Source organism: Labrus mixtus, chromosome 9, assembly GCF_963584025.1.
Source record: "Labrus mixtus chromosome 9, fLabMix1.1, whole genome shotgun sequence".
NCBI lineage: Eukaryota > Metazoa > Chordata > Actinopteri > Labriformes > Labridae > Labrus > Labrus mixtus.
Window position 1 is genome coordinate 4,174,756 of NC_083620.1, and position 20,585 is coordinate 4,195,340.

At 42.2% G+C, this 20,585-nt stretch overlaps 1 protein-coding gene across 7 annotated transcripts in view; it reads left to right on the forward strand.

Moving 5' to 3' along the window:
- The window catches only part of phldb1b (pleckstrin homology-like domain, family B, member 1b), a 91,573-nt gene that overhangs the window by 21,635 nt on the left and 49,353 nt on the right, over positions 1–20,585 (forward strand). For all 7 annotated transcript variants that reach the window (XM_061046014.1, XM_061046013.1, XM_061046015.1 and 4 more), the window contains exons 5-6: positions 7,434–7,559; positions 15,404–16,887. In XM_061046014.1, the coding sequence (XP_060901997.1) occupies positions 7,434–7,559; positions 15,404–16,887 (1,610 nt within the window). The remainder of the gene's footprint in view (positions 1–7,433; positions 7,560–15,403; positions 16,888–20,585) is intronic.

The window sequence follows — 20,585 nt, forward strand, 5'->3', positions numbered from 1 at the left end:
AACTGTAAATTTGATTTTTATTGAAAAAAAAAACTCTTTAAAAGGTCACTTCCTCTGTATGTACTGCCTGTTTTCACAAAAATGTCAAATGTGAGTTATTGTACAGTTTCAGTGAAAGGTTAAGTATTCATAAATGTGAAGTGTTGCCATAGCTTATAGATTGTAGATTTTTTTTTTAAAGAAGGAGAGTAGGCTACACAAACCAGATCTGCTCAATAATACTCAAGATTTCACTCCTTGTGAATGCATTACTGCTGGCCGGCAAAGAAGCTGCATCGATTTCTGCAGATGTGATCATGTAATGAAGCTAAGTTTAAGAAAAAAACGACAGAAAAATCAATGACAGTGTAAATGTGGGCTATATTTTCCCGCCCCTAGATGAAATGAGTTTAGGCTATAAATGCTGTAGTGTATGTGACACTGATTTACTTGCTCCATACTTGTCCTTATACAAATAAAGATGAACTAAAATACATAAAGGGTCACATTCTCTTCACTAACCAGTCATCGTGTAGGAGCTAATCAGCTTAGGTGTCGGGGAAAGTGAACCCGGGGGTGCTGGAGGTTGAGCCCTCTGGGGATCACTTTCCCAGCAGCATGCAGGGTGGTCTTCTTGGCATTTGGAAAATAATTTTAAAAACGTTCAGCTTTCTGTGAACCGTGGTTTCCATGAGGGACGGCAAGGAATTGCATGCTTTGGCATAAATGAAGGACAAATGTTAAAGATACCGCAGAGTTTCCACCAAGGCTTTTCTGTAGATTAAAATCTGCAGTTTAAGCTATTTCTATTCGACATTTAAAGCCGTTTTTATTCAACATTTAAATGCTGAAATTGACAATTTTGGTCTCTGAGGTAACAAATCTCTGCAGATATTTCTTCTTCAGTCAGTTGGAAAGAAAATAAAGACATGGGTCTACGTCTCTTCTGACTTTCTTCACTGTGAATTAGAGTAGCATTTTTAAACTTCGGCCCTATTTTAACATATTTTGGGGTCTAAATAAGTAACAGGCCCACTTTATTTTGTAACTGCTGATGAAGAGGCTGTTATAGCGACATGACTGATTAATCGGCCAGCCGATAATATATTGATATTGGCATATCCTGTGACTATTGATAACGGCCAATTTTAATACAGATAGGCGCAGGTATGAGGAGATTTATTCACCAGTCAAATAGCGTTTCATTTGAGTTACATTGTATTACACTAGCAGTTCTCTGTCACCAGCAGAGGGTCGTTTATGGATTACAACAAGCATCATCACACTCCAGAGTGTCAAGCGAGGATGCACGTGCATGCGCAGTTACTTTCCAGTTGAGCCATGTATCAAACAAATAAATCGGCAGATACATCGGTATCAGATTTTTTATCTCTCCAATATGGTCATCAGTATCGGCCCCAAAAAATGAGCCGGTCCCTAAGTATAGCCACAACTTTATCTTTGAATGCTCTTGTCATTTTGGTACAGAAACTTTGCCAAAGAATTGTGCAATTAAACAGTGTGTTTGAGTTCCTGATGGGAAGTTGGATGACTTGTGTTTTTATCTTCCTGTGGTAGTTCATAATTCTGGTATTGTAAAAAACCCTCGTGGGTACGGTTTGTTTGTCTTCTCTGTTTTGCTAACTCATCGTGTGCTGCTCCTGTTGCTGACCACACACACACTTTCACTGCTGGGGTGGATAGCCTGGCTCCCTTTGGGGGGGGGGGGGGGGGGGGGGGGGGGGCACTGGGGACTTGGATTGAGTGTCAGCTGCCAGCAGCAGTTTGTGCTGAGAGAGCAGTGAGGAGGAGGAGGAGGAGGAGGAGGAGGAGGAGAGATGTCCTCCTCATCTGTCAGCCTGCAGCAGCCTCTGCACCGCTGAGGCCTGCGTGTCCAAACACACACACACACACACACACACACACACACACACACACACACACACACACACACACACACACACACACACGTCCACACACAGAAACACAACACAGAACAATGCTGTCGGTGCTGAGTGTGATTTACTCAGTGTGTTTCTCCAGTCTCTACATGAACACACCTTACACAAACAACACTGACTAAGAAGAAGTTCTCGGCCTTTAGGAAACAATTTCTGAGTGTGACAGTGTAAGCACTTCTCTGTGTTGAGAAGAGAACTGATGCTGAAAGTTGAACTTAAGTAGGCATCATGTTTAGCATATTTGAGTCAACACATTAGCTATAGGGATTTTTTGATCCTTATAACTGGCTGATATTTTAAACGTCTCACTAAACCACAGCTCTTTCAGTGTTCATCATTGTATTACTAAATCCTCCTGAAAAGAGTTGTTTTTTGTGTGACAGAACCGCTGAGTCAAAGTGACGTGGTGTGCCACCGAGCCGTCACAAAACCCCTCCAGATCTCCGGGTGAGAGACGAGTCTGTCGTGACAGAAACACGACGCTTCGAGCTATGTTCTTTTTAAGCAAGCGTTTTCATTGGAAGCGACTGAATTGATCTTCGCCGGGGAAATCATGTTAGTGCAAGTCTGACTGTGTGCTGTGAGTCAGGGAGGCGGAGGGAGGAGGAGGAAACAGGAGATAGGTGAGGGAGTCGGATGACTGCTGAAGACGTGGCCGTGCAGACCGCAGTATTAACATCGTAATGAAAGCTTTCAAATATCCTATTCAGCATCTTTTAGGTTTTTTTCCCCCTTTCATGGCCAGACTGATGATTCCAGATATCTACAGGAAGCATTTCAACTGTGGAAAAAACTAACCAAAATGATGTTGAGGATGATGGTGTTGTAAGGAAACGCTGATGGAAATAAAAAAAAAACTGGCCCTCTAAATCCCCATGCAGATACTGACCATGAAAAAGGAATGCTAATGCAAATAAGCACAGTGCTGTATTTGGACAGCTTAAGTAGGCATGTGGCATTATTATTGTACCATTATTAAGTATCAATTTAACTGGTGTTTAGCACCACCACTGGTCTAGTCAGCAGTTCTCCACAAGCTGGTGAAGTGTGCAGAATCACTACTTTGTGCACTTTGAAATAACTTCAATTTTATTCATGATAAAGTCTATGTGCTTCACAGATTAAATCAGACAAATAGAAAACAACATGCATGGGAAAAAACAAATTCAGGAACACATTTATACAAATCAAAAACACTGGTATAAAATACAAGCCATACAACACGCACATGACAAGATTTTTTTTTTGGGCTTTTTGTGCCTTTAATGGAGAGACAGGACAGAGAGAGAGAGTGGGGAATGACATGCGGGAAAGAGGCCTCAGGTGGGATGTGAACCCGGGCTGCCCGCTTGAGACGACAGCCTCCATACATGGGGCGCGCGCACTAACCACTGCACCACTGCACCACCAGCGCCTCGTCAAGCTATGTTTTTATCTCTGTTTTGTAATGTGACCTTGAGTGCTTTGAAAGGTGCCTTTAAATAAAATGTATTATTAAAAATCATAAAGGAGGCACCAAGGCCTTTGCTTTTGTTGGATGAACCACTTCTTCAAAGATCAGTTTTCATGATTAAATTAAAGTAAATGGTCGGCCATACTGAGACTGGTATTCACATGAAGAATGCACTTACATTTAGTATAAGAGGTTCATTTTCCCCCTCAGTTGTCAGCACTGTTAGCTGTATAGTTACCGTCTCTGGTTAATATTTTGTTGTGTCACTCGTGGAATAGATTGACGGTGACTTTTAAATGAGTACCAAGCTATTTTAACAATTTGAACTTGATGTCAAATTGAAATTCCGTAAGTCGTCATTTTGCGTGTGCAAAAGTCTTACCCTGATAAAATAAAAAATGAGGAAAATGTCTCAGTGGCCATTGGTTTGATGATGGCGATCACAACTATTTGTAGACCTAACAGACAAAGAGGTAAAGCTGAGGCGTGCCTTTAGTCTTCTGTCACAGTTACAACACACCCACCTGTGAGATCAGCCACGCCCCTTTATTATGAATAATTCTTAGCCTTAATATTATCAAAACGGATTAGTTATATAAAAGAATTCACCCTTCGTACAGTTTGTGCAAATCAAGAAATAAGCTATTCAGACAAAAAACGATTTTTGAAACAGGCTGTAAACATGTTTAATTCTGCTTTAGAAATTGACATTTTTTAACAGTTGTGTTTGTGACTTCGGGGTCTTTTGCAACCAGTGGACACTCAAGGAACTGCATGTTTTTTTTTAACTTCTGCGTTTGGTTTATTTGTCAGCTCTTGAAGTTGCTGCTTGATTATAACATGACGCGTAATGAGGATTAGGATATAAGACCCAACTTCATGTTCACTATCAAGGAACTGCAGTTTCTTTCACTTACCCAGGATTTCTTTTTTTAACATTAGAGGTTGAGTCCTGTCCTCCAGAATAGGGCAAATTCTGATTCTCCATCAACTTCTCCATTGAAAATAAATGTCAACAATGCGCCCTAGATGTATCCCTATACTTTCACCAAATGTCAGCTGGGATAGGCTTGATGATAAGGTGGTGTAGGCAATAGATGCACTTTATAAAGGTTAACACTGGAGAATATTGTAGGAGCTTAAAAAATAATGTATACAGCTTCATGTAACAGTCCTTGTCACACATTTTATTTTCCACGTTTTATCCCTCAGTCGTGTCTTTTCCGGCAGCTCCAGATTACATCAGATGCTTTCCTTCCGAGCTGTCAGCATGTGCATCTCTAAAATAAAAGGTTGCCTGGCTTCGATGCACTTCATCACAGCTTGTTGTGTAACAGAGAACTTTCCATCTTCACCTTAGTCACAGTGTCCTCGGCTGACGACAGACAGAGGATCTTATCTCTGCTCAGGCCGGTAGACCTGTCGCTCGTCATCACCGCAGGACAATGGCTCTATATTGAGAAAGCAATAAACATGAGATTGCTTATCTGTTATCTGGCTCGTGGCACATACAAGGGCTGAATTAGTAATGTGCGTTATGTGCTTTGACATTTCAAACCAGGATGATAAGTGGATGTGACTGATAGCACCATGGAGACAGAGTGTGTTTGGGTCTGAGTTATATCATGTAAGAGAATACAGGTCAGATCAGAGTGAGGATCACTTCAGGACTTATTGCTGTAATAATAATCCGTTTGCTTCTCCACACTAGAGACTAGGGAAGGGTAACAATTACTTGAGTAATCGATTTCTTGTTGTGGACGTCATTAATTGAGTATTTCTTATCGGAAATAGAATGTGTTTATCATTGAATGTACCCAGCGTTAGCGGCGCTACCATTAGCGGTGATTTTTGATAAAACTGTAGGAAGTTACAGTATGTACAGCTGCTCCTTTGACCATGAGTCACTGCCACAGCTCGCTTCTTTTAATCACCTTGGACTTAAGACAGCAAGGCATCAGTTTAAACACACCTTCAGCAGGTAGACCCGCTGTAATGAAGATGCTAATCAGCGCTGCCCTACTCTTAAGTGACACAGAGCCAAACCATTTTAGCACATAGCCGACCATTGTAGACACTGACACCCGCTCTGACATGAGGAGGGGACAGAGCCCTGTGGTCAGTGAGTGTTAAGGACCACCTGGCTCTGCTTATTGAATCAGAGTGGAGCAGGAGACCACATTGTTTGTAACACTCTGTTAAGTTACTTGTATTTATTCACCACCATGGTCGGTAGGTTGAGAAATTCAACTCATGTCATTTTCAAACTTGACACACGCGCACACACACGCGCGCGCACACACACACACACACACACACACACACACACACACACACACACACAAAAGCGCGGCTCTTTGTCTCTCATGGCACCAGTGTGCTGATTGAAAATTATTTGTAACAAAGACACATTTTCTTGTAGCACATTCGACATATCTATAAATATATAGCACCTCAAAAGCGAAGATGAGTTATTGGCTCCGTTTACAGATTTACCCATAGCCAAGGAAGACATCAAACAAACTGGAGATTAAGTCTGTCATCACTTTATTTACTGTGCAGATTAAATACTTACCAAAGCAACGTTTTTAGATAATCTTATCTCCATAATTGGATGTGTTTCCTGTTGAGGCAGGATGTCAGGGCTGTGTAAACCTCTGGGATTTCAATTAGCGGGAGAAGACGGGCTTTTTTCATGTTGAGGGCATATAACTGATTAAAGTTTAATTTACAATGCAATTAACAATTCAGATGTAGCTTCCTGCTTCACAGTGAGAGAAAAAAAACTTGAGCTTGACATGCAAATGTGTTTTTGTGAAAATCATAAATATCTTACTTTTTGATACTCAGAGATGCTTAATCTGCACGGTCCTCTTTATAGGCTGCTATTTTCATCATCCCAGTCTATAAACCCAAAAGTGTTGTTCTTTGTCACTTTTAAACCATGGGTGTCAGTGTTTTGTTTGTATTTTTTTGGTTTTGCTGACAGATTTGTATGCGTCAGCACAGCCTCTGTGTTTTTCTTTTCTGTTTATGACTTGGCACTACTTCCCCCTCCGATCCTTTTAGACTGTCAGAATGATTCTGACGCCACCTTAATTACCTCTCTGTTTGTTGTGATGATGCTCTTCTGTGTCTCTGAATGCTGTGAAAATGTCATCCAACAATTTTGGATGATTGTTTCATTGGTCATGAGGGGACACTGAACAGGTAGATTTATGACTGTTTTTCTGAGAGCTAAATGATTCAGTACCACTCTTAGGTCTTGACAGGCAAACTAGCTCATTTTACCACTAACCCCTACCAGCCCCTGCAAAGCTCAAAAGACACTGGAGTATACGGATAGGTGTGGTTTAATTAGTACAGTTGTGTTGTGGTAATACACCAATCTGCCATTGCCATAGACTGTATAACACATGGACATAATCTCAGTGATGTCACCCATTGGTTTCTGAAGCGCAGTTTAGAAGACCAATGATGTTGGCAACATGTTGGAAATGATGTCTCAGATTAATTTACGGCCAACCTAGTAAAAGGTAAGGGGTGGAGCTGAGGACCTTAAGCCTCCTGACAAACAGCTCCAACACTCCGGCTTGCAGTCATAACAGTCCCGCCAGAAATGAAGATGATTTAGTTATGAAAATATTGAATCCCTTGTACATTGTGTGCAGATAAACACATGAGCTGTTCAGACAAAAATCATTTTTCAAACCAGGCTTCAAACATGTTTGATTTTACTGTAGAAATTGTCATTTTAACATGGCAGTAATGGGACTTGAGGGGCTTTACAGCAAGCCTCAAGTGGACACTCGAGGAACTACAGTTTTTTTTACACTTAATTTTTCAAAACTGAATGCTGCTGTTTGATCGAAGATGAAGTGACCGTGGGGGAAAACTCTTACAGTTTCAAGATAAGCACAAAAACATTTGGATGAATCTCTCACACTTGCTGTATTCCTTTGAGGTGTCCTATTTTGTAAGTTCTTACATGTTCTGTGAAGCAGAATTAAAACAAGTTTTTTTTCTGTGCTGTTTTCCAGGCTGTATGCTGTGTTTTGGCCAGTCGGCCTTCTTCCGCTTCAACCACCCTGAAGAAGCTTTCAGGATGAAGAGCATGATGCCCCACGGAGGAAGCGTCTCCACCGGGGACTACAGACTACGTGCAGGTATACTGAGTGATGCATTCACTGTTGTAACTGTGTATTTTCAGCCTGTTTTCACTTAACATCATGTCAGGGCTTCTCTCTGCCATACAAACATGGTTCCAGTCAGTGTGAATAAAACACACTGACCTTTTGTCCCATGAATAAACCCCCCCCCCCAAAACACTCTTTCCCTCCTGAAGTTACAGTTACAGCTCAGTCTGTGTGGATGAATGGTCTGGATTGTTTTAGCGTTGAACAAGACGGTTGGTGAGGTGGAGCCGCTGGGCAGTGTGTTTTTTACAGGTGGATGTTTGCATACAGCAGTAAATCCATGCATTCTTGCTTTTTATAGTCTGGGAAGGGCGGGGGACTTAAGCAGTAGACTCCTGGGACAAGAACAGTATAATAGTGTGGTGATGCACAATACTGAAAAAAAAAGGTCTAATAATTTGATATTTTTGGCATTCTCCTTAATCTTGATTTTTCGTTGCTTTATTTCAGAACTCAGACCTTGTTTTGGTCAATACATTTACGTAATATTGCCGTTTAGTGTTGTAAACCAGCCAGAAGAATGCCTTCTGTTAGTTTTAATGACTTTTCTGCTCTGACAAAGGAAACTCATTTTGCTAATGTATTCATTACTCATAGACGGAATATCATCAAAATGATGAGTTATGAAAACATTAACCCCTCATCTAGATTTTTAGTGAAAAACCCCAGTTACAGAGACCAAAATATTTTAGTAGCAGGCTGTAAACATGTTAATCTCAAAATGGACATGTTAATTTGGGACCTAACAGGAATATCTTGGCGCTCACAGCCAGCCCCAAGTGGACACACAAGGAACTGCAATTTTTGCGCTTAAACATGGGCGTAAATTTTCAACACTGGAGGTTTCCGCTTGGCTGAAGCATCACAACTAAAAATTTGTTTTGTACATTATCTCGCCTCTTACCAGGAAAAATCATAGTTCAGAATTCAGATGACACCCTTTCCAGAATGGTTATATTTCACCTTAACTGTGTAAAAAAAAAAAGGCCTACAGTCCAGTTATTCCTGTTTACAGCTCAATAACAGACTTTTGTTGTCAGTAGCAGCCTTTAAAATGCAGCACCAGTTGAACCCTGCAGCCTGAATAGAGCCCAGCTGGGACCTGGTGCTGAAGTTCGCACCATGCATGTTTTATGAGCATCTCATTCCTCTGCGTCTCCAGGCAAAGTTTTCAGCTACTTGCGTACGTGTGTGTGAGCCCATGTGTGCTCTGCTCCTGGCAACCACACAACTGTAAGTGTACCTCTCCGTGGCCGGCTCTACGACCATGAATGTGTCATAGCATCTTGTTATTTCCCTCCTCTCACTGTTGACGCTGCCTGCCCGCCTGCTGCCGAGGGATAAGTTTAGCACACTGGCACTCTGACTGCTGTGGACTTCCTGGTCCAGTAATGAATGCTTTCCGTTGTTTAGAAACGTACAATTTTCCTCAATTATGCATTCCTGGGTTGAATGGAAATGAAACCTCATTATACCACTCCCATGATAATTTGTGCATATCTGTCATATCAGCTTGGAAACACTTTAAATTACACTTGTTATCTGCACATTGATTCCTGAACTATCCTGAAGGGCAAACCCAGCAATTAACCTACTTTTTAATAAGGGTGCACATTTTTAACATTTCCGTTTAAAATAAAGCAATGATATTATTTTATTGTGCACATACATCATGGCTGATACCTGCTGAAATGTGGTCCATTTTAGCTATAAGGAAGTAAAACCTTAATAGACCATATTACCATGGCGGCCATGTGGCTTCCTGTCATGTTCCAGGTTTAAGTCATGTTATCTTAAATCTGAGCGGCTGTTTCATTTGAATGCTTCCTGACTGATGATCTCATACAGTGACAATGGATACTGAAAATCCGTAGCACATCGGGCCATATTATGAGTTTAAAATCATATTGAAAAACTCATTAGCTACTGCTAAGGTTAGCTTTAAGTCACTTCCTAGTTAACATTTACGTTTGAGATTCACACATATGACAGAAAAGGGGTTTATTAATTCAAAATATCAATGCTCATCTAGAACACATTAATATAAGCCTGAGGTAAAACTTGTTGGATCTATTTCAAGCTCACACATGAGCCTGCACACTGGACACACTAACAGGACACTGTTATGGTACAATTCTGCAAAATGTACTTTTCAGTTCAAACGACTCATCCTTTGTTTCAGTGTGAAAGCCTCTGAAATAAAGATACAACCAATAACTGCCAGAATAAATGGAAAGTATTCTGATAATGAAGAACATGTTCAATGATTTCTCAAGCTGAAATGATAAACACTGAGACAAATATTTAACATGTTAGGATCAGTTTTTTTTTGGTCATTTTGTAAATATAAAGTCTTGTGGTCTTGGACCTTTTGATAAAAGAGTCAATTTCGATTCATCACTTTGGACCTTGGGGAATTGTGATTTCCAGTTCTCTGATATTTTATAGACTAGAAGTAAATAAAACTAGTAAAGATAACCTCTAGATTATTCAAGAATAAGAGTAATGAATCACTGTAGAGCTGCTCTGTCTTTGTGATGCAAGTTACATTCACTGTTCTGTTCAGTTCTGGTGTTATTTTCCGGGTCAGTGTCCGTCCAATGACCAGCAGTCTGTCAGCTCTCTCCTCTTCACTGATTGGATGTTTCCTGTTCCTCTCTGTCCGGCGCACAGACGGCTTTGTGGTTCCGAGCTGCTAACTTAAAGCGACTGCTGGCTGGAGTTACAGTATCTTTTTCAGAGACTATTTTTAAAGCTCCAGTTCCATACTGCTGTCTGCCACCTCTGCCCCCCCCGGGGGGGGGTTTCCCCTCATAGTCCCATCCTGCACCCACCGACCCACCAACCATCCTCTGTGCTCAATGAAAGGCCTTTATCTGCCTGTGATTTGTCTGCTCTATCCGTCACTGGCTGCTTGACAGTCTGCAAAAAGCCGAGCTGCACAGGGCTGAATGCTGGGGATGCATTTGTTATTGTGGTTGCAGCGTGGCACCACCACATGCTGCATCTCTGGTATTCAAATGTTTTTTTATCATTACGTGATGAAAACAAGATTCTCTTAATAAAAGAGGGCTGAACAATCTTGGACAGAGAGTTCTGTTTGCCACTGGAAACAGTCATCACGTTCTTCTTTTCATTTTCACTCCATTTAAAAAAGCCACATTTCCAAGTCTGTGGAAAAACTTTCCCCCTAACATATCAGATCAATGAGGCCTCCAGTCAGCAAGGCTCCAGACTAAATTATTTTACCACCATCCATAAACCATCATAACAAACAATGTTTTCTGAAACCAATCTGTTGTTTCATTAATTTGTAAATGTCAACTTAAGTTGTTTTTGACATAATAATAAAAACCCAATTCAAATGTTGAGGAAATGAAGGATGAGGCTATAGTTTTACTGCATTCAAAAAACATGTTTTATACATAACAGAAAAGTCAACACATTTAACACAGAAGTTAGGATAAGTATTTTTTGTTATGAAGTTGTGTTTTCTCTCTTGCAAAATGCTCCTGAAAACGCTGCGTCAAAACGACTTGTTTTCTGCCAGCCTCCTGGTACATTTTGTGTGTGATGCTGATGTGAGACAGCAGTAGAAATATTCAGGAAAATTCACTGTAAACAAGCAGTGACCTCGTATCCTGCAAACGGCGCACAACCACAGACTGTATTCACATGACCCGAGCGAACTTCGTGCAGGAGATGAAATGGCATCATACGCTTCCTGTTCATCAGTGTGTTCCTTTCTGATCTTTTGTTGATATTGTGAACCTGTTGAACTACACATTGATATAAAGGCAATTATTGTCTTCACATTTTATGCTGCCTCTTTCTTTTTATGTCATGTCTTGCCACCTGAGAAAAGCCCCCTCACCCAAGACCCAACCCCCCTGCCTGACATGGATAGTCTCTTGAGCTGCAGGTGGGAACAACCAACTCAGGGTTCAGATTTCAGGGGCAGTCTAAAATTTCTAGAAATCTTCAGAAATGCATGTTACACCCAGGGACCTTTTTTTATGGAAAATTTTACATTTCTTTTCTTTATTTTTTTACCTGATTATACTTTGCAGTATTGCTACTAATGATCTAAGAACTTCTTCTGCAATTCGTTTTGAAATGTATCATGATGCATGTTTTGCAGAGGTTTCATTAGGCTTCTTGCAGTGGTCAAAGATGGAAGCAGCTTCAGTTATATGTATGCATACGGTCATTGTGAATACAGCCTTTAATCACAATGACAAATGTGTTAATAATCAAATAAATCCCCAAACATTGTTTTTCATGCCAGAAAAATGTACATAACAACAAGTGCTAGTTCAGAAGGCTAATGTATTTAAGGCTATTAACTCACAAACTCATAACATTTGCATCAGAGAGACAATGACAAACCATAAAATCTACTGCTTTGACTCTAAAACAGAGCTGTAAATCTCGCAGTAGTTCACATCACCCCGACGAGAAATAGCCATGTCAAGTTAGTCAAGACGCTGGAAGTTATTTGGGATGACCTTCAAAATAAAATATGATTACTTCTTTGTATTTGAAATACATACTAATGGCTTAAATGCTGAGACAGAGAAATTACGACATACCCGTATTGTCTAATTATCTATCATTCCTTGTACATTTTCTAAAAAGTAATCTGCTAGTGTCTGACTTGGGGTAGTTGAATTATGATTAGGGTTGATTATGTTTTTATTGTGAAAGTCATGACCGGAAACACCTTGTTCCGTTTGAAGTAACTTGACACCAGTGGTACTGTCAGCAGCAGCGGTGCCTAGCACCCCAACCCCCGGATGAAATATCATCTCGGCCGTGAATCTCCTATATCCCCTTCGGTTTATGAGGAGCCAGGCGCGGCAGGGCTCCGTCACACCCGGTCGGTAACCGGTGTTCGGAGGATGTGGGCCCTCCTGTGTGTCACATAACAGGTGAAACTGACCGGGTCGCAGTTTTATTCCTTCATGTGAGTACTGCTTAACGCCTGAGCGTTGGGCGAGAGGAGTGATGCGAACCGGTCACACGCCAAACTCCATTAAAAATCTCTCGCTTTGAAGATTATTTACATTTTTTGTAACGGTGTATTCAGCACACAACATTATAACATAGTTTAAACGATTCGTCAGATTGTAATTTCTAATTCGGCTAAAATTGTTATAAAACTAAGTCATGATTATGTATTAATAATACATATTTTTGTTTGGGGCTCAGTTTCAACTACCTGTACTAGTATGTGCAGGGAATTTCGGCAATGACATATGGACCTATCTTATGCTCAGGTAACAAGAGCTTGTTGATGTTTGTATCGATGCCGTATAATAAAGATCTACACCTGTAATACAATGTCTGAAGTCACATTATATCAGGCGCGCATATTAAACGGCAGCTTGGCTAACACTAAAATGCTAGATTTTTTAAATGAAGTTTGGTATGTCGTTTCTGAAGCTGGGGGATAGACTGTATCCAATGACATCATTGCATGGGGCTTTCTCTCAGCAAACGGTTGCTTTTAGTTTTGCCACCCCACCCCCCTCGATTTTGACTCTGCACATCACAATCAAGCCGGTGTGTGTGCTGTGCGAGAGACACGATGTGACATTGGGTTCTGCACGGATATCATGTGCTATTGTGACAGCCTGCAGACTTAACGTGCATGGAGATGTTTCAAGATTGAATAGTGGTCAGGCTGTCACGATGGCAGAGTCTCTACAGGGGAGCTGGCAGGAAGCTGCTCCCATCTCTCTCTAATGCATTATTTGTGAAGCCTCTCTATTTCAGTGCATTTTTTTCTGTTGTGACATCTCTCTCTGACATCATCCCACAGTCATCTTTAATGACTCCTAATGTTATTACATCACTGTTGTACATGGCAGCTCTTTTCAGTATTTGCAATATTGTCTCCTCCTTGTTTCAATTAAAATAAACGCAAACTCAGTCTAAACAGATGTAATGCAGCATTAAATAACACCTGATCTGTGCTCTGATCCCTGCCTCAAGGCCATGCTGCTGACTCCCACGTGGCCCAGTGTTTTTCGGTTGTAATAATCTACTATGCTGCTAACATTAGAGAGAGACGGTTAGGATTAGATTACCAGGCCTGTGTCCTCTGTCGCTTTCGGGCCACACAGTAATTGGGTTATGTAGGCACATTTTCTCCTCAAAGCACAGGCCTGTTTGTCTCTCTGTTCATCTCCTCGGTTGTGTCCTTCTTTCTTTCCTTGCCACTAGTCCCTCCTTTGCTCTCTCACTTACTTTTCTTTCAGGGCCTCGACACTGGGATGCTAAACATGGAGTTGATGATTTTTAACATCCCCTATATAGCAGTGACAAGGTTATGAATGGATAGTTTTGCGTAGGGAAATTTGTGAAGTTCCCTGAAGGCTCAGGGATGGATGGATTTTAAACTTTTGCCAGAAAAGCAAGAGTTGGTCTGTTTGGTCTAACATGTTTAAATGTTTTCTGTGTTGAAACAAAACCTTCACAATCTAGGGAGAAAAGAAAAACATTTTACAGAACGTATCAGTTTATAATAACATATTATATCAGATGTATATTGTCTAAAAATAGGGGGGATAACAAGAAGGAAAGGGTTTCATAACACCTTGTTTATGTGCTGCAAAAACATAATGCTCTCTGTGACTTCTATGCTATTTTTGTAGTCACTAAATAGTTTAATTTCCCTTAAGAACAGCAATCAAAAGTCAATTAAGGAAATTTGTAAAAGAAGCCAACGGCGGCGACACAGTCTGAGGAAGTCAAAACGTTTTTATAATACAAAAACACTCACTAAACTGATCTTATCCTTTGTTTCATCTCCTTCTTTAATACCTCGGGGAACAACAGGTGATGTAAGGTCATTCAGCAAATGAACATTTGAACTTCTAATATATTAAAGATAATCAATGACAATTCAGCATTCAGCTCTTGGATTTAAGAGACATCGATGGTACTCGTATACAAAGATCAGACCACTTATAAAGACTTTTTTTTTCTCCTTAAAAAAAAAAACCTGGAGTGAAATTGTAAAAGCCTCCAGAAAATCAAATACACATCAATAACCCTCTAATGCTGGCCTTACACCAAACAACATTTCAAGCAATTTCAAAGTCACAGACAATTTTTAAGATCGTCAAACTGACGTGCATTGATTGAAGTCTTCTTTGCATTCTTTGTATTTCTGCTTTTATTGGTCAAAGCTGCTATGGGATGTATGCGTTAAGTTGACTAAACGATTGAAGTCGTCTCTCTTGCTAGTCAACACCAGTATTACTAGTCAGTTAAACACATTACTAATGTTTCTACATATTGGCCCCAGATTCTGGGCAAATATTATTCCCAAATGCAGTTTCCCGCCTCTAGCCGGGGCTGTAGCCATAGTAGACCCTAATTGGTCCTCTTATCTACTGGCTCTATCGCCCAGATGTAAACAAGCACAGAGAACAGATAGCATTTTGGAGGAGCCGAGCGCCTGGCCGTATTTTAATCTAGAAAATGAAAATAAAGTTGTATGCTGTGTCAGGTTGAACTGTTGTGTTGACTGGAGCAATGTGTAACCACATTCAGAACAAGTATGTGGATGTCAACCTTCTGGGAGGACTCAAGGCTGGAATTGCAAACACTGCTAGCCAAGTTAGGCAAATCAAATTACATTGTGTTCCTGCAGTGAACTTTAACTAAATGATGCTCAATATGGACTGTTTTCTTAGAATTCCTCTCACCTTCAGACTTGTTGGGTAGTCTGAATTGTCTTTGAAATGAGTTGCCTAGGAACATCCCTAGTCAAAGCCTCTGACAGTTGTTTTTTCTGTTTCCAGACAAAGAGAGCTTGGTCAATGGGAATCACCAGGCCGGTCCAGCTCCTGGAGAGAGAGTCCAGTCTGAGCACAGTGCGATCGTCAGCTCCATTGAGAAGGACCTCCAGGACATTATGGACTCTCTAGTCATGGACGACCCGCAGCCATCCTCCTCAGAGGGCATAAAGCCCCCAGGAGGACAGACCATCCCCCACTCTCCCCTGTCCCCCATGGTCAACGGAGGGGGCCGCTATCTTCTCTCGCCTCCCACCAGCCCGGGGGCCATGTCTGTGGGGTCCAGCTATGAGAACAACTCCCCTCCTTTCTCGCCCCTTTCCTCCCCGTCAGCGGCCAGCAGTGGGAGCTTCACCAGCCCCTCTCCTGGTGGAGGACCCCAGGACCAGAGTTCCTCTCTGCCGCCAGTGCCTGTTCGCTCATCTAGCTACAACTTCACCGCCCAGCCTCCGCCCGTTCCACAGCCACGGACCATACTGCCCAACTTCAGCAGCGGGGGGCTGAAGGTTCAGGAGAGCCCCCGGCTGCAGAGGAAGGTCCTCACAGAGGCTCCTCCCAGCCCCAAGCCGAGCCGCCGAGGACTAAGCCAAGACGGGTCGGAGAGCCCTCGACAGACCCCTCTCCTGTCCTCCAGTGAGTCCCTCAGTAGTAGAAACGTTGTGCCGAGTAGCCCTAGACTCACTCCAAAATTCGCCTCCTGCTCATCCCCATCCCCCTCCAGTCCCAGGACCAAGACCACCACAGTGCTCCAGGAGAGACCTGCCAGCCCCTTCAGAGAGCAGCCAAGTCTCGCTGACTGCATGTTGTCCACCAGCCCCTCTTGGCAGCTTTCCCAACCTCCCACCAGAGCCTTCCAGCCCCCCCTGGACCCCATCGTCCACATCATCCAAGGGTCGCCGCTCCAGCAGCATCCACGTTCTCTGCAGCCCCTCGAGAGCCCCCGCATGGCCAGGAGGAACCTGGAGCTGAATGGCAGCAGCGGAGGGGGCAGCAGTATGAGAGAGCTGCCGCCGCTTAGCCCCTCCCTGGCTCGAAGGGGGGTCCCGGTACTACCAGGGGCGCTCCCGGGGACAGTACCCACCATGAGGACTCCCGACAGCCCCTCAGGTCTGAGCAAGTTTGTCCCAGAGAGTCCGAGGCTTCGACGCAAGTCCGGATCTACACCCGAGGAGCAGATGTGCAGCAGGGGGATCCGAGCCCGCAGCCCCTCGCCCACCTCCATGATGATGGAGGGTGGCGGGGGCCCGGGAGTCCGAAAGGCAAGCTTTGGGAATTCCTTGTCGCCTGCTTACAGCCTGGGCTCCCTGCCTGGCTCGTCCCCCTTGTCAAGCCCCAGGAGCCACAGGAAGATGTCAGCAGGGAGACCCCACCCCGGGATGAGGGAGAGGAAGAACAGCATCTCGGAAATCAGCGACAACGAGGACGAGCTGCTGGAGTACCACCGACGGCAGAGAGAGGAGAGGCTCCGGGAGCAGGAGATGGAGAGACTGGTGAGTCACTAACACATGTGGTATCTTATCAGCGTACCAGGAACGTCCTGCTTAAGGAATAGTTCACTTAATAGATTATGTAGCTGTCTCACCCTAAAGTCTATGGACCAGTTCTGATTGAAAAACCTGCACCTCACCTGCTGCTTATGTACATTTCATAATGATCCTTACTCCCTGAAGTCGAGTAGAGTAGTCTGATATGTCACTGTTTATAACACAGAGCGTTTATCATTCTCTGGACGGGCCGCTTCAAAAAACATCTGAGGCATACATTATAGAATATAACCACTTGTTCTGATGTATTCAGTCCATCTCTTCCTCTACATTTCATTGGCACAGACTCCTTCTCTGAAGACTTAAGAGATAAAGTGATTAAATTAGCAGTAACTCGGTGAGGGGTACTGAATATACTGATGAGCTTTGGATTATGATGCACAAGTGGTTTGATCATTTTTTATCTTCTTAAAACGAGCCTCTTGAAATGAGTTTAAAACTGATTTTCTTCAAACCTTTCGAGGTTTAATATTAAGTTTGACAAAGAGAGGATTTTACTGAGGATCTTAAGACTTGTCAGAAACTGTCAGAAACTTGCCTTAAGCACCACCTAACCCATCTGAGATTTTTCATTAGTATGATTATCACCACAAGAGCTGAGATGAAAAGTTGCCAAATTTCTCTGAGAAGTTTGGTCTGACTTTAGCTCGTGTGACGTCCTGGGTTAAGGGGAGTGTCATGATTGCAGTGTATCTGTGTTTGTTTGTGAAAAGGAGGCGTCATCCAGGCTCTTCTCACTGAGCTGTCTGAAACTTGGCCCCGCTAAACTGCTGCTGTCATGCTGTCTCGGGGTACCCAGATGTCTCCATAGCAACCGTATTGTTTGTTGTTTCCTAAAGTGAAGAGAGCGGGGGAGGGAGCTGTGTTAGACATCTTGAACTTGTCTGCCGCTCTGAATGAAACCACTGAGACAAAATCCTTTTTATGTGTTTGTGCCTGCGTGAGAAGGCGTTAGTTCACCCTGCGTGTAATTACAACCCCCTTTTTTTTGTAGGAGTGTTAGATTGAATGAAGGCGGCTCAGTCTGAGACGAACATCCCCTCTGTCTCTGTCTACCCTGTCGCGTTCTGGGACCTCTTATAGAGACATGGCAGTCAGACGGTGTTTCTGAAGCGCCTCATCTGAACACTGAGGCTGTATGACCTCACAGTGAAGTGGGCTAAAGTGTTCAAAACTGTTCGATACTTTGATTCTTTTTGATACCACGTGTTTCAGGACTATATAAGTCAGAAGTACTGAAGTTGTAATCATCATATTTTTGACCCAAAGCTGCCATGAGCGAAAGAAAGCGTTGTCTTCATTGCACAAATATTTTGGCAACTCTTCAGTAGCGAAGCGTTGCCAACATATTTGTGCAATTGAGACAGTGTGCAAGTTTGCATTTGTTTTAAAAACAAGAAATGACCCAACAATTGGTGCCTTATTCTGCAGTTATGTTTGTTTTTTTACTAAAATCAAATCTAAGTTGAATATTCTGGCCTCATGGCAACCCTAGTGGGACACGGCCAGACAAAGAGGCACACTGAAGTCAGTGTTATGATATGTTAGGTTGGTCTGAATATCAATCATATTTTTAGACTGGATTTGTTTTGTCAGACTTTATGGCTTCGCTCCAAGTTTAGTATTAACTGTGAGTTATTTTGTCCCTGATATAAAAATATATTTATCCTTTCAGTTGGACAGGTTTAGACCCGATTGTATGATGCTATAATTATTGTTTCCCAAAAATATTACAAGTTCATCCCTCACCACTGTGAGTGGTTTCAGTGAGTGGTTTCAGTTGGGTTGCATCTATTGATTATTTACAATAGATTAGATTAGATTTATTTTATTGTCTATAAAACGTGTAATTGTTGCAAGGAAAAATAGTCATTACAAGCTTCTGGAGGCCATGGATCTTATAGAGGCTTGTTTTGGTCCCAACAGCAGTCAGAGTCTTGATACTTTTTGATACCATGTGTTTTAAAACATTATAATCTCCTTTATTTAATTTATAACTAACATCGAAAAAGACCAGTGCTTTAAAAAACTTATTAATAAATCAAATTAATTGACAACATTTTATGTTATTTATACAGTAAAGTTTGTATGCAACTTTTTCGTAATTGGAAACTAGGAATCACCCAATATTCTGTGTCCTCGAATTCTAATTTTGTTGCCATGGTATCAAATCGAGATATTAACGAAGAAGACTCACAGTGGGGCTGATAGTATGGCTTTTCAGTGGTATGAGTGTGTTGATTTTTCTAGCGTCTTTTGAAATTGAAAGCGGTGAGCACATCTCTTTCTATCTTTTCACCACTGAAAAGATGTTAACCCGCTGCCTCCTTCCCCACTGTCAACTTCTTCTTGGGCCAATAACCCCCCCGCTCAGGTTACCCCCCCCCCCCGCTCAGGTTACCCCCTGCTCAGGTTACCCCCCGCTCAGGTTACCCCCCGCCCAGGTTACCCCCCGCTCAGGTTAGGAGAGGAGTCATGAAGTAGTGACACAGTGAGTGGAATTGACAGGGAGATCTGGTTAGAGTATTTGTGTAATAAAAGTATCTATTCTCTATCTCTTCCTTCTGCAGGCAGCGTATCAATAATTGGATTACATAGTTCAGGTCAGGGTCATGATATATTGCCTTATCGATATTTTGTGCCACCTCTAATGAAGCATATTTATATAAATCTTCAGAGCACTTTTACAAGCGCTCCACAAAGGCATGAAATAAAAAAGATGGGTCATAAATGCAAGAAGCACAAGTACAAATTTAAAATTCTTAAAGGCTTTATATGTGATTTTTCACACTTAAATATAATATAAATCAAGTATATCCTCTGAAAATAACTCTGTGAGTCATGACTGTCTACAATGGGTGTAACACCCGAGTCCCACTGTCTGTGATGTTTTCAGAGTTTTCAGAGTCCTATCTTCACTTTGTTTACATCGCAAAGACGGCCGGCTGACTCCTCCCCTCATGTATAAAAGTTGTTTAATTGAGGGACTAGAGAAAAGAAGAATAACATACTGTACTCACTGTTTAACTGTGTTTCTAGATCACGCTCATTTCAGGTAAATTTACATGCAGTGTGAAGATACGAGCATAATAAAGATCGCTAGCATTAGCATGCTAACACAACAATGCAGCATGAGTTGTTTTGGTTTCATGCTGGTGCTCAAGGGCGACATCTGCTGGATCACAAAATCGCATATAAAGACTATAATGATATGAAATTAATTTGAAAGATTTAAAAAAGTTCATTTTTGAGTGAAAATGTAAATTAGACCTTTGCTGCTGCTGTTAACCTTCACATACCTCAATCAGTCAAACCCTACATCTCTTTGTCCCCGTTGAGAGCTTATTAGCAACAACCTTTGGACTGGAACAACTAGCAGGCACACAAAAAAAATATTGACATGAGATATGTGCAAACAGCTCCAGCACAAAAGGTCAAGACCATGTAAATGTTGAGTAAATAAAGTCGTTCAGGGACGCGGCTCGACTGCCTGAAACACGGCGTCTCGAGTCCTCAGCAGGCCTGGGATGTGATTGTGGTTTTTTTTTTGGAGGCAGAAACTCTGAGGCAGGCAGCAGCTCTGTGAGGAAGAGGAGGAGGAGGCAGGGCGTGGAGCTGCAGGGCCTGTAATTAGTCACAGTTGA